The sequence below is a fragment of the Dioscorea cayenensis genome, chromosome 19, assembly GCF_009730915.1.
Source record: "Dioscorea cayenensis subsp. rotundata cultivar TDr96_F1 chromosome 19, TDr96_F1_v2_PseudoChromosome.rev07_lg8_w22 25.fasta, whole genome shotgun sequence".
Classification (NCBI taxonomy): domain Eukaryota; kingdom Viridiplantae; phylum Streptophyta; class Magnoliopsida; order Dioscoreales; family Dioscoreaceae; genus Dioscorea; species Dioscorea cayenensis.
Genome location: NC_052489.1, coordinates 5,243,080 through 5,255,133, shown reverse-complemented (window position 1 = coordinate 5,255,133; position 12,054 = coordinate 5,243,080). Strand labels below are relative to the sequence as shown.

The 12,054-nt window shown below is 37.8% G+C and overlaps 3 protein-coding genes and 2 non-coding genes across 8 annotated transcripts; all 5 read left to right on the top strand.

The window, feature by feature from the left end:
• The first annotated feature begins 1,036 nt into the window (after window positions 1–1,036).
• On the top strand, window positions 1,037–1,813 carry LOC120249897 (NDR1/HIN1-like protein 12). The gene has a single exon (XM_039258602.1). It carries the CDS (start codon window positions 1,124–1,126, stop codon window positions 1,784–1,786), a length of 663 nt encoding a protein of 220 aa, XP_039114536.1. The 5' UTR covers window positions 1,037–1,123; the 3' UTR covers window positions 1,787–1,813.
• Window positions 1,814–1,898: 85 nt separating this feature from the next.
• On the top strand, window positions 1,899–6,289 carry LOC120249896 (serine/threonine-protein phosphatase 7 long form homolog). 4 transcript variants are annotated; one of them, XM_039258598.1, is made up of 9 exons: window positions 1,899–2,131; window positions 2,200–2,302; window positions 3,069–3,142; window positions 3,777–3,884; window positions 3,970–4,614; window positions 4,708–4,907; window positions 4,997–5,087; window positions 5,186–5,620; window positions 5,698–6,289. In XM_039258598.1, exons 4-9 carry the CDS (start codon window positions 3,777–3,779, stop codon window positions 6,106–6,108), a joined length of 1,890 nt encoding a protein of 629 aa, XP_039114532.1. In that variant the 5' UTR covers window positions 1,899–2,131; window positions 2,200–2,302; window positions 3,069–3,142; the 3' UTR covers window positions 6,109–6,289. The 4 variants fall into 4 exon arrangements, with proteins under 4 accessions (XP_039114532.1, XP_039114533.1, XP_039114534.1 ...); XM_039258599.1 differs by lacking the exon at window positions 2,200–2,302; XM_039258600.1 differs by lacking the exons at window positions 1,899–2,131; window positions 2,200–2,302; window positions 3,069–3,142 and having other exon boundaries at window positions 3,777–3,873; window positions 3,949–4,614.
• LOC120250979 lies at window positions 2,200–2,301 on the top strand. The gene has a single exon (XR_005533305.1). It is a non-coding gene; the product is annotated as a small nucleolar RNA Z157/R69/R10 (small nucleolar RNA).
• On the top strand, window positions 2,386–2,522 carry LOC120250990. The gene has a single exon (XR_005533315.1). It is a non-coding gene; the product is annotated as a small nucleolar RNA snoR80 (small nucleolar RNA).
• Window positions 6,290–6,712: 423 nt separating the features above from the next.
• LOC120250579 (probable UDP-3-O-acylglucosamine N-acyltransferase 2, mitochondrial) lies at window positions 6,713–11,944 on the top strand. The gene is made up of 10 exons (XM_039259407.1): window positions 6,713–6,906; window positions 7,779–7,986; window positions 8,236–8,312; window positions 9,182–9,231; window positions 10,388–10,452; window positions 10,651–10,702; window positions 10,794–10,864; window positions 10,958–11,024; window positions 11,464–11,535; window positions 11,630–11,944. The coding sequence occupies exons 1-10, from the start codon at window positions 6,780–6,782 to the stop codon at window positions 11,702–11,704; spliced, it is 864 nt and encodes a 287-aa protein (XP_039115341.1). The 5' UTR covers window positions 6,713–6,779; the 3' UTR covers window positions 11,705–11,944.
• The last annotated feature ends 110 nt before the right edge of the window (window positions 11,945–12,054 follow it).

The window sequence follows — 12,054 nt, the reverse complement described above, 5'->3', positions numbered from 1 at the left end:
CTATATGGAGGAATATCACCAATTGTCTCTCCACTGAAACATGCCTCGAATCCATGAGCAAATGCCTATCACGCATCATGGATGATAGGTGCATGAAAGGGCCTACATCCATGAGCAAATGCCTATCACGCATCATGGTTGGTGATGTTGGTGGGATGGAGGTGGTGGCAAGAGAGGAGAGGGAGGGAGGGAGTGAGGAGAAGGTGAAGAAGAAGAAGGTGGAGATGGGGTAGTGAGTTGATGGAGGGTTATGTCATGGAATTGCATGGGCATGTGCTGCATGTGAATGAAGGGGAAGGAGAGGAAGAGTAGGAGATGGAGATGGAGAGTTTGCTGTTGCATTGGTGATGGTGTGTGGGATGTTGAACATGTTTGGCGTTTTGAGAGAGGTTTTGAGAAAGGGAAAGGAAGAAGAAAGAAGAAGAAAGTAAGGAAGATAGGTTTTTTTAATTGTTGTGCTGACGTGGTGAAGTTTACTGACATGGCTAAGCCACGTCAGATAGCCGTTAACGGCGTTGGCATCAGTGACCAAATTGAAAGCAATTTATAAGTTTAGTGACCAAAATAGAATTTTTTTTTGTTTAGTGACCAAAATAGGAACTGGTGGATAGTTTAGTGACTAATTTTGTAATTTACCCTATAATTAATAGAAATGATATTAACATTCAACTATTTCAAAAAAGTATCACTTTCTTCAACTTTTCATTCCAACCCACTTTTAGTCCAACTGAATAATCATGTAACTAAATAAATAAAATTATTTTAAATAATAAAAATTTCATCACACAACCACCAACATCAAAACTATAAATTCAATCAATATTTCAACAATCAACCTTATATCAATTCAAATAACTAAAAACACAAAAACCCCCCTAATTCATCCCTCTTTTTTTAGCATTCACACCCCTGCAAAAATCCATTAATCCCCATATAACTAACAAATAATTAAAATACACAACAAGGTCTTAAATAAAAAAACCCCCCAAAAAAAATTCATTATAAAACATCCTTATTCTTTTCTTAACCCAAAGCACACACTTCTGACATCCCTTTCCCTCCCCGCGACCTCCATGAATCCTTCTCTCTATATCTACCTCGATGAACAGCGATCTCCACGGCCATGGCCTCCTCCTCCTCCTCCTCCTTCTTCTCCTCGGCCCCTCACCACCACCCCCATCTCGATCACATCCGCTCTCAGGTCGCCGTCCATGCTCGCCGCTTCCAAGACACCCTCACCAGCCGCATTGCTCGCTATGTCTGCGGCATTGTCCTCACCGTCCTCCTCATTGTCGGAATCATCTTCTTCATCCTCTGGCTCGCCCTCCGCCCTCACCGCCCCCGATTCCACCTCTCCTCCTTCTCCGTCCCTGCCCTAAACCCTAACTCCCCCATCTCCTTCTCCGTCCTTGATCGCAACCCTAATCACAACATTGGCATCTTCTACGACGCCATCGACGCCTCCATCTTCTTCATGGACCGCGAGGTGGGCTCTATCGCCGGCCTCTCTCCCCCTTTCTACCAGCCGGCGAATAACACCACTGAGTTCCGGGGAGCGATCCCCGGCAACGGGGCTTCCGGCGGTGAAGGTTCACCTGGCGCTGGTTCTCAAGCGCCCGATGGGCTCAGCGGGTTTCGGGTCGAGTTGAAATCTTGGATCCGATTCAAAGTCTCCACGTTCGACACGCACCGCCACAAGATGCACGTCAGCTGCGACGCCGGCGTCGGAGCCGATGGCCAGCTCCTCCCCGAATACCGTCGACGCTGCTCCATCTACTTCTTCTAGTTATTTTTGCGTTTTACTCCCTGAAAAAGTTTCAAATTTGTTTTTACTGCCTTGCTTTTCTAAATTACCCAAAATTTGGGTTGTTTTTGAAAAACGAAGCGCGTCGCGCATGATGGGTAAAAAATTCTTAAAAAGAAACTGTTTTTAGTTTATTTTTTGTGTTGTTGTATTAAAGGATTAGTTTTGTTTTTGTTCTTGAATTATACCCTTTGTTGGCTGTTTATTTACAATCAAGGCCATCGCTGGCTTCCCAAACCCTAGCAGTGATCTTCAAGGTCTATAAGTAATGGCCATTGCTTGGGCTGATCTCCAACGAGCTTTCAATCTGATCCTTCTTCTCCAATGGTATGCATTATCTTGTTATTGGATTGATTGCATCGTTTTGTTGGATGATTTTGATTTGGTTTTTGTAGTTTGGTGTGATGAGGAGGTTTTTTTGGTTGTGGACTAGAGTTTCAGATCTGGTCTGTGCGCCAGAAGCTGAAGAGTAATCCCTTGGCTGTCTGAGCACCAATTGTAAGACCTTTATCACATCAAAATTCCATTTTTTTTTTTAAGTACCAATATCTAAAATGGATTTGGAATGAGATGCGTCCATTACCAATTCCGGGGAGATTGCTTTGTTTTCCCCTGGTTTAATGGCTCGGGCGCAATATTAAACTTGATTTATGTGGTCATCCTGATCAATGGATTTTTGCTCCTGTTCCATTTGATCCTGGAAACGCTACATACATTGTTTAAATTCTGTTCTTTTGATGCATTTGATAGAATTTTTTTTTTTCCGACTTCGAAAAAAAATGTGAAGTTGTTGGATGATTATATATCAAGTTGAGTTATTGTAGCCATTTTTAGCAGTGATTGTTTGATAGATATGCATGGTGTGGGCTATATGAATTATGACCATTGGGTGACATTTAGTCTAAAGGACAAGTGCAAATGCAAATGTCTGGGGAACTGTTTATTTGATCTATTGCTCCTCAATTCTCTGGTCTGATGACAAGAGACATTAATTATCAGTAGCCCCAATGTGCTATACTTTATCAATCTTATCTAATAAGCAGTGCTAAGCCTTGAATAATTGAATAAGGTTGGTTTCATATTTAGTTAGCCAGACACTTGTATTATAGAAGGCAATTATTATGGTCAAAGATCTGTATTATTTTGTTTTTCTGAGAGTGGTATTTGTCAAGGACTCAGGGTGCAGAATGTGAGATATGTCTACAGTAAAAATCCTTAAAATGTGAGATATGCTGGATTAAATCTTTGTTGTTTACCTCCACAGCTTACACTAGCAGTACACTCTTGACCTCTTCAAGGACCAGATTATTGGAAGATTGCTTGTTATACTTTCTAAAGGTAAATTTTTTTTATCACTTTACTATGTTTTTATAGGTTGCTGATCAGATATGGCATTAGACTGCAGCGTAAATAGTGATGCACAAGATTCAAAGATTAGATAATTATGAGATTGTAACAGCCTGCCTCAGAGAAACATATGCACCATCTTGTGATCCTGATATTTTGGATAATTTGTTGATTAAAATCATGTAAAAGCATTCTGCTTTTCTTTTATTACTTGTAGATTAGTGAAATTGACACAGTTAGTTTACTGTCATTTGCATTTATGTGCTCTGGTTACTTGTATTATGTATGGATACCATAATAAATTAATAACTTTCCTCTCCTCTATTGAATCTCAAATGGGAAAAGAATTAGATTGTCAAGACTGGTGGTTATGGAAATTCTTTTAGGTACCTGTGCATGCGTGACACTGGGACCTTTTCACTTCAATTCTCTTTCCATGGGTTTGCCCATATGGGAGTCAGCTGCATGATGGACATATAACCCTTTACATGATGCTCATTGTTGTTAGTATCGGCTGTTTAATTTGCAATTCATCATATATTGCATGGATAGTTCCAAGTTTACTTGACATCACATGGTGTTCTTAACATCTTATTGAGTTCATGCGGAATATCTGTAATGTCAGATGGCAACACAAGATGAGCAGCTTGCTGCACTCAATCCAGGTCCTGTTGATGGATCGTTACTGAACCTGCAGAGTAGGCATCGCTCACAAGAGATTGGTGAGGGAAAGGTGTGCAATGTTTATTTCATTAACAGAGTATTGTTATGAACAGCTTTGAAGTCTGTTAGTGAAGGTGGGAATGTTTTCTTTGCAGATTGTACCACGCATCAGATTAATCGAGCATGGCAAGGCATTCTCTCAGTGGACTGTTACTCATGGGAGTGTCTTGGCACTTTTACGAGATGCAGGGATGTATTATGTGTCTCGCCTCAGTCGTGTCATTATAGATCATGCATTGTTGCGAGCACTTATTGAGAGATGGCGGCCCGAGACACAGACATTTCATTTCCGGATTGGTGAGATGACAATTACTCTTCGCGATGTTGCCCTACTAGCTGCATTGAGGGTAGATGGTGAACCAGTCACATGTACAACTCTCCGTGACTATACGAGGCTGTGTGTTCAGTTGTTAGGCCAGGCTCCAGATCATATCCAGGCTGGTTGTGTGAAGCTGAAGTGGTTACGAGTTACTTTCATGCGTGATATCGCCTCGGATGCACCACAAGAGGTAGTGGAGCGTTATACTCGTGCATATATCCTCTACCTCTTTGGCTCTGTTCTATTCCCTGATCCTTCTGGAAATAAGGTGAATCTAAAGTGGTTGTTATTTTTGGAGGACTTCAGAAAATGTGGCCAATTTGCTTGGGGTGCAGCTGTGCTTGCCCATATTTATAGGGAGTTGGGCAAGGTATCTTTGATGGGTCACACTGATTGTTGCTGCTTCTTAGCATTGGTTCAGGTATACCAAAACACATTGTTCACCTAATGATGTGAGAACTATGGTTTTCTCATGGTGTTTATCTGCTGCCCCGCTGTATACTTTCTCTATCAGCTGTGGGCATGGGAGTACTTACCTTTTGTACGCCCTCGAATATTTGCTCCCGTAGAGAATCAGTGTGAAGCTGGAGGGCAGTCAACTGAAAGTGAAGGACAATTAGCTGATGAGAGACGCCAGTGTGCACATCCTGTTGAGAGCGCACCTGAGGTGATTCAGCTTGCTCAGTTACCTGAAGATAGCCCAGTTGGTTGCAGGTATTACCTTTCAGTGGCTGCATTAGTTCATCATGCATTTTGTTGATAGATTTTTTATTTAACTACTATTTGCCTTTTCTTCCAAAAAGGTGGTTTTCTATGTTGGTCTCCACATCGAAGTTGAAGACATCCAACACAGAAACGTATCGAAATCAGCTTGATCTGATGAAGCCTTCAAATGTAATATAGCATTCAAGAATTTTCATGTCTGACCCTTGCATGATATGTTAGTGTATATGTTAGTACATATACTTATTCCTAATAATATTATTTTGCAGGTTATTTGGAATCCATACTCAACTGCCGTTATAAATGCTTTACCAGATATATGTAGAGATCACCAAGAGTTATGGATGTCCCGGACTCCACTTATCTGTATTGAGACAGTCCAAATGCACGTGCCGGACCGAGTTATGAGACAATTCGACCTACTACAACACATCCCGGAGCCTGTTGAGTCAATTGCAGCAGTTACACGACAAGGTAAAGTTGCAGAGAATTGGCAAGCTCACCATCACTCACATGTCACTCGTTGGCAACAGAGGCAGCAAAATATTGTGACAGAGCACGGAGAACTGAAAAATGCACCTAAGCAAGCGCTTGTGGCATACATGAAGTGGTACTGGCGTGTTACTCGACGCTGGATCATTACTCCATCACAACAACCAGAAGACAGACCATGCCAAGAACAAGCCCCTCTGGAGTTTGCATTGGTAAGTGACCTGTTATTCATCAGAAGCGAATCAGGTTATTATTTGTGTCGGAAGTGAACCTGCATTGTCTCTTACAGGTTGACGAGATCAGATGCATCCACAAGATTGCCACTGATATGACTAGGTCAGAGATGACAATAGAGGCAGCAAGGCGCGCACTGGATCAAATAGCTGCACATTGTTCAGGCATCATACAGAATCTCTCATTCATTCCTAATGGTGTTTCTATACCCCTGCCCGCTCCAACCGCGCGGTCCACCACCGACTTTAAGCATAAAATAGTGCATCGACGTCGCAATCCTGTAAATGATCAAACTCAAGAGGATAATAAGAGGCCTACTCATCGACGTCGATGTGATCATACCTCTCCAGATGTAGAGGTACTGGAGCATCCAGGATCATCATCGAGCAGGTCAGACTGCGTCGCAAATCAATCCGATGACACTATTCAGTCTCAGAACACAGATCTAACAGAAAAACAATACTAATCAGGTTGACAAATGAGGATGTTAGAGGACTGAGAATGTGAGCAGTTGGCCTCTTATGCTTATCTATTGTCTTCAGCTTAAATTGTGCAGCTAAAGGGTTAATCTTTTTGTCAAACAATTGATTAAACAAAGCGGCAATAACTGGATGAATGAATAGCTGAAATTCCACTGATTTTGTTAATAAATTTTACAGTGCGTATTTTTAAAAAAAATAAAGTAAAAAGTTCTTAAGATATTTAAAAAAACTATTATTACAAACTCTAGGTGTTTTGAATCAAAGTAAGGTTTTGAATTTGAATTTTTGTGCATGTCAGCAATGAAGAAAAGTTAAAAAACCATCATCTTGAATTCATCTTGAATTCCTCTTCAATTTTATATAAATTGTCACATAAATTTATGGTTTAATAGATATAGATATAAATGAACACACACTATTTTTTTAATATAAATGAACCAAGTCTATCTTTTTCCGGCATGTTTGGCTTTTTAATTATGATAAAGAGGGTGGTTTTATTTGATAAAGAGTTAAATAAAAATAATTCAAGGGATGTTTTCAAAAATTAAAAGGTCACAGGGGTTAATATAAAATTTCCCCTCTCGCTCTCTCTCTCTCTCTCTCTCTCTCATGCCTCAGGTCCTCAACTCGTTTCTCTTCTTCCTTGCAAGAGATCATGATGCTGCGGAGTTCTTGGCGGGTGTCTGGAGCTCTCATGACCAAGAGTGTTTTCAGAGTGGAGCATCCTCCCTCTTGTTTTCCTCACCGGCTTAAATCTATCACGTCTTCCTCTGATGATCCAAGTAAGTTGATTTCTTCTCCGTTTGATCATTTCTCGCTAAAATTTTTGCTATTTGATTTCAGAAATGATATATAATTTGTTCCTGTTGACTTTTTGTTGTTTAATTATGTTAGGGCACAATGAAACATACTCACACTTTGATTTTAGTATATGACGAGGAAATTTTGTTTCAAAGTTGGTTTTTTTTTTTTTAAATTAACTGAGTTTATTGGCATAGATATTATATTGATGTAGGAGGTGCTAAAGAAAAGCAAATGGCTTTGTTTCTAGATCTCATTAGTGATCTCCATGTGTAAATTTGGATAAATCCTATTCTGTTTTGGCTACTCTTTACTTGTGGGAAGTCATGCTGATGGATGCTAGGATAGAGTTGCAACCATATTGTGATACTCGAGGGAATGGGAACCAATGAGCTGAGTGTCTTCAACATTGAATGTTGGTGGATTGCTTATGATAGAGGATTCTGAATAAATATAAATGCAGAGGGTTTTTCAATTTTGTCTTTTTTTTTTTGGGCTGTTTAATTTTAGTTGAAGCGTTGGAGATCAGAAAAATATAGGTGTTAGTGTATCTGTCAGTATTATTAATACAAGTGGGGAGAGAAGACCTTCCCCATCTTAAAACATCTAGGAAAATGAAAGAAAATGGAGAAATAAAAAGGGACGATGTGATGCAGGTACAAAGCATAGTGGGTTTATGCACATGATATAAGATTCTAAATTCAATCTTGTGGTTAGACATGTAAAGTGTAAACTGTTTTTGTACATGATATAACACTTATTTATTAAATTTTCCAGGTTATTACTTAATTAGAAACTATAAAATTTTAATTTTGATGGTTCTATGTGCTATTAATATTTGTTTGTATAACAGAAGATGGAAATGCTACTGGCATGCCAGAATTTAAGAAATGGCCTAATGGGGGCGGGCTATTTCACTCAACTGCTTGTGTTGATCCTAGTGCATTCATAGAAGCCGGTGCCATAATTCATGAGAATTCTGTACTTGCTATGGATGTTCACATTGGCTCTGGAGCTGTAGTTGGGCCTTCTGTATCCGTAGGGCAGTCAACCAAAATCGGGTATGATTTTCACTCGTTACTTCAATGACATGGGCTACTGGGTTTTGGTCTCATTTCTCTTCCCTAAATGACTTTCAGATTATGGACATCCAAAATCTGCAAATCTTTTGTTCATGTATATTCTTTAAGAGTGCAAGAATGTAATTTAGTGAATTTCATGGCTGGTAATATGTGGATGTGATGCAGGTTTACTGAAAATGTGATTATATAACCCATCGCATCTGCTAATCTGAGTGCTGATTATTTTAGGTATAATGTGGTGCTGTCTAATTGCTCTATTGGCGCATCATGTATAATCCATAATGGCGTATGCATAGGTCAAGATGGTAATAGTAATTATGGCGTTTCTTGAATCCTTTATGCAACTAGAAAATGCCATGATGTCTCTATTTCTTCATGACTGTCAAAGGCAATTCTGTCATCCATATGAACCATATGTTTCCCTTTATATTTCTTGTTCTAAAATCGATTATGCAATGGCATCACCATGTGATATAATAAACTTGAGGCCTATTGGTATATGGATCAGTAATTTATACTTTGTGCATTATTATATTGTACACTTTAGATGCTAGTTATGACCAGTTTATTGGTAGTTCTTGGATTTGATAGACTCCATTACTAAATTTATGTAATAAATACAAAGTGATTTGCAGTGTGAATTCGATTGAAGTTTATGCCTCTTATAAAAAAAGTTCTTTAGAGATTTGTAAATACTCAACTTTCACTGGATTGGTAGTAGTATGATATGATTTACTAAAATTTTCCGAATGAGTCTCACGGGCTAGAATAGGTGGTGTCAAATATTGAAAAGTTGTCCTTTTCTTGTTTGTGATAGCAACTTTTCTGAAAAATACAAGCGTACTTGGTATTTTGCAAGGAATATTGTATTTTAAGAATCGGAAAGATATAAATGGACTTAAGAGTTCCACCAAGGAGAGAACTACGGGAAGAACTAAGGATCTACTTCATAGTTCATATCTGGGCATAAGCAGCAAACTTTCAACTCATTTGAACACTTAATTACTGGATGATGATCTAAGGAGACACTGAGTGGATATGCTATTAAGAAGATAGGAGACTTGAGACTAGAACATTTGTCTTTCTAAGTCCTGCTGGCTTCTTTTATCATATACTTCTTTCTGGAAATGTAATAGTCATTTCTTAAGAACTTATCAATTTTATTCATCAACAGGTTTTGGATTTTTCATAGATGGGGAGGGATGTGTACAAAAGAAGCCCCAAGTTGGTGCTCCCCGACCCATTGCCTCATTTAAAATTTTAGTTTATATGATATTGTCATTAGCTATTTAGCTGTTTACAATTTTTTTCCTTTACTTACTGCAAATTTATTTTTGTTTTCCATTATTAACTTGACTCTAGAACCAAATGTGTGCCCTATCAAATTTCATAAACAAAGCATATGGCTGTTATCTGATGCTCAAGCAATCAGCTAAACTTTCCGCAACCCAGTTATCTTGGGGTTGATCTTCATTGAATCATAACTGAGAATTAAATCACTTATTAATATGTCAATAAAAAATGTGTCAGGTGCAAAGATACTTTACTGACATTACATTCTTCATTCCCTCACCATCCAAATTTAAATGAAGCAGGTATAAGTTAATGGCTTTAGGCATGATTTCTGTGATCACTTAACATAGTTTTAGTTGGACCAATATTTCTTATGACTTTATTTAGAACTTCCTTGGCTCAATCTTCGTTTCGCATTAAGACTATCAATGGGATTTGCTATGTCTTTCCACATCCCATTCATTCAATTGCACCTTCTACTTCATTTTCAACCCCATCTAAATGATGACAGAATAGACAGAATATTGCATGCTGTACTTGTTTTTCACATTATGCTGAAACCTCCTATAATTAATTATCAAATGCATTGTATTTCTTTTGATTCTCAAGCTTATACAGTTATACTCTAGGTTCTTTTGGGTTTATACTCTTTGAATAAATGTAGGTTTTTAGTTATTTTTTGCGGGCGGTAGATGTGGTTATTATTGAAAATTTGTCCTTATTTTTATTTATTATTTCACTAGTGATTATTTTCATTTTATTTACATATTTCCCATGCATTTAGCAAAATCAAAAGAGACTTGATCTGAAGCACATTCTAATTTTTGCTAACGGTTGTCTATCTTAGAAATTTCTTTAGTATTCTTGACTTGCAGCTGAAATAGTAATCCTCAATATTTTAAGATCTTCAACAAGATCTGTATATGGGACTCGGGCTTAGCTTTGTAATATTTATCAATTAAGTGTTATCTATATCTGGATTTGGATTGCATTCTTACATTTGAGCTTCCAAATTTATATCCTTGAGGAGGCAGATTGGATGGTTTAGGCTTTTATAATAACTGTTTTATATATTTGTTTCTATCAGTTACTACATGTAAGAATTGGAGGCTATGTGGAGATAGGTGCAAACTCATGCATTGACAGGGGCAGGTGAGTTATGTTGTAATCATTCACTAGTAATCATATTCTGTTTAATTGATTTTCCTCCCTGTCATTCACAAAAGAGCATTCAAAATTATTATTATTTTTAGCACACTTGCAAATAGATCATCATTGTAAGTTAATATGATTGATACATGACTTGAGATTTCTTCTGATTATGCATTCTTTGATTCATTTTCTTCACAGCTGGAGAGACACAGTTGTGGGAGATCATACTAAAATTGATAATCTAGTGCAGGTTGGTTCAAACCCCGGCAAAAACAATTTTTGGTCCTGAAATTCATTGCAGTTTTTGTTGAAATTTTACAGTTTTTTGTTTTTATCTGCAGATTGGTCACAATGTAGTTGTTGGAAAATGTTGTATGCTCTGTGGACAAGTTGGCATTGCTGGTTCTGCAACGTATGCAATTTTTTTTCAATTTAGTTATTTAATAATAAAAGAAAACTGAATTGGAGATTCCATGAGTTAAAATCTACAAGTTATTGTTTGCAGGATTGGAGATTATGTAACCTTAGGAGGAAGGGTTGCTGTTCGAGATCATGTCTCCATTGCTTCAAAGGTATTTCGCTCAGGAACCTCATTAAACCCTAGTGATTTCATCAAACTGTCACAAGTATTGGGTTTCTTTAGATTTGAACTGCAATCTATCTATATACATGCTCAAATTTTGATGGAACTCTGTAGTTAACCTCAATTTTATATTTTATGATTAGCAGTCACAACCAAAAGCAAGCAAAGAGTTTTTTCGCTCTGTAGGTCTTTTCAATTTGCTCATTAGCACAAAATCCAGTTGATTAGATCTATTCAGATTGTGTGCAATTTATTCAATTGGGTGAAACTATTTTTCTTTCCACCGACAATTAGTGTTATTTCAACATAATTTTTGTGGAGTATGTTCCTGTCATTGTTCTATTATGATTCTTTCTTTTCCTTTTTATCTAATCTCTGATATGGTGCGTGTATGATTAAGGGTTTCCTGAAATGCTTGCTTGGATCAGGTTCAGCTTGCTGCAAATAGCTCTGTAACAAAGGATATCAAAGAGTCTGGTGATTATGGTGGTTTTCCGGCGGTAAGGGTGGTGATATTCTATAAGACGGTATTAGTCATGTGATCCAACACATTAACAGTTGTTGTTACCGTTTCCATTATTATTTGCTGCACAGGTACCAATCCATGAATGGCGCCGCCAAGCTGTTAAAATGCGTACATTGTTGAAGGATGGTGTGTCTAAAGGATAGCCACTCGATGCCTTCTTCTTAAAGGATACATAGAGAAAACTCACAAGCCGAACTTTTTTATGTTTTTTTTTGCATTTTCTTTACAACTTCAAGACTATCAGCAACTGTGAAGATTCAGGAATATTGCGCACAACTGTGCTTCATATCTGCTGCCTTTTTTGTTTTCTGGAATTTTTAAGTTTGAAAGATTGTTCTATTGCTTTATGAATTAAGGAAATGAAAGAAGATGCAATGATAGAATTTCCTCTTCTTTCAATTATGGAAATAATTTGAAAAAGGATTTAAATTTTCATGGGCAAGCAGCAAGCTGAGAAGGATTTTAGAAAAGCAAACATAAGCGGTTTCACAGG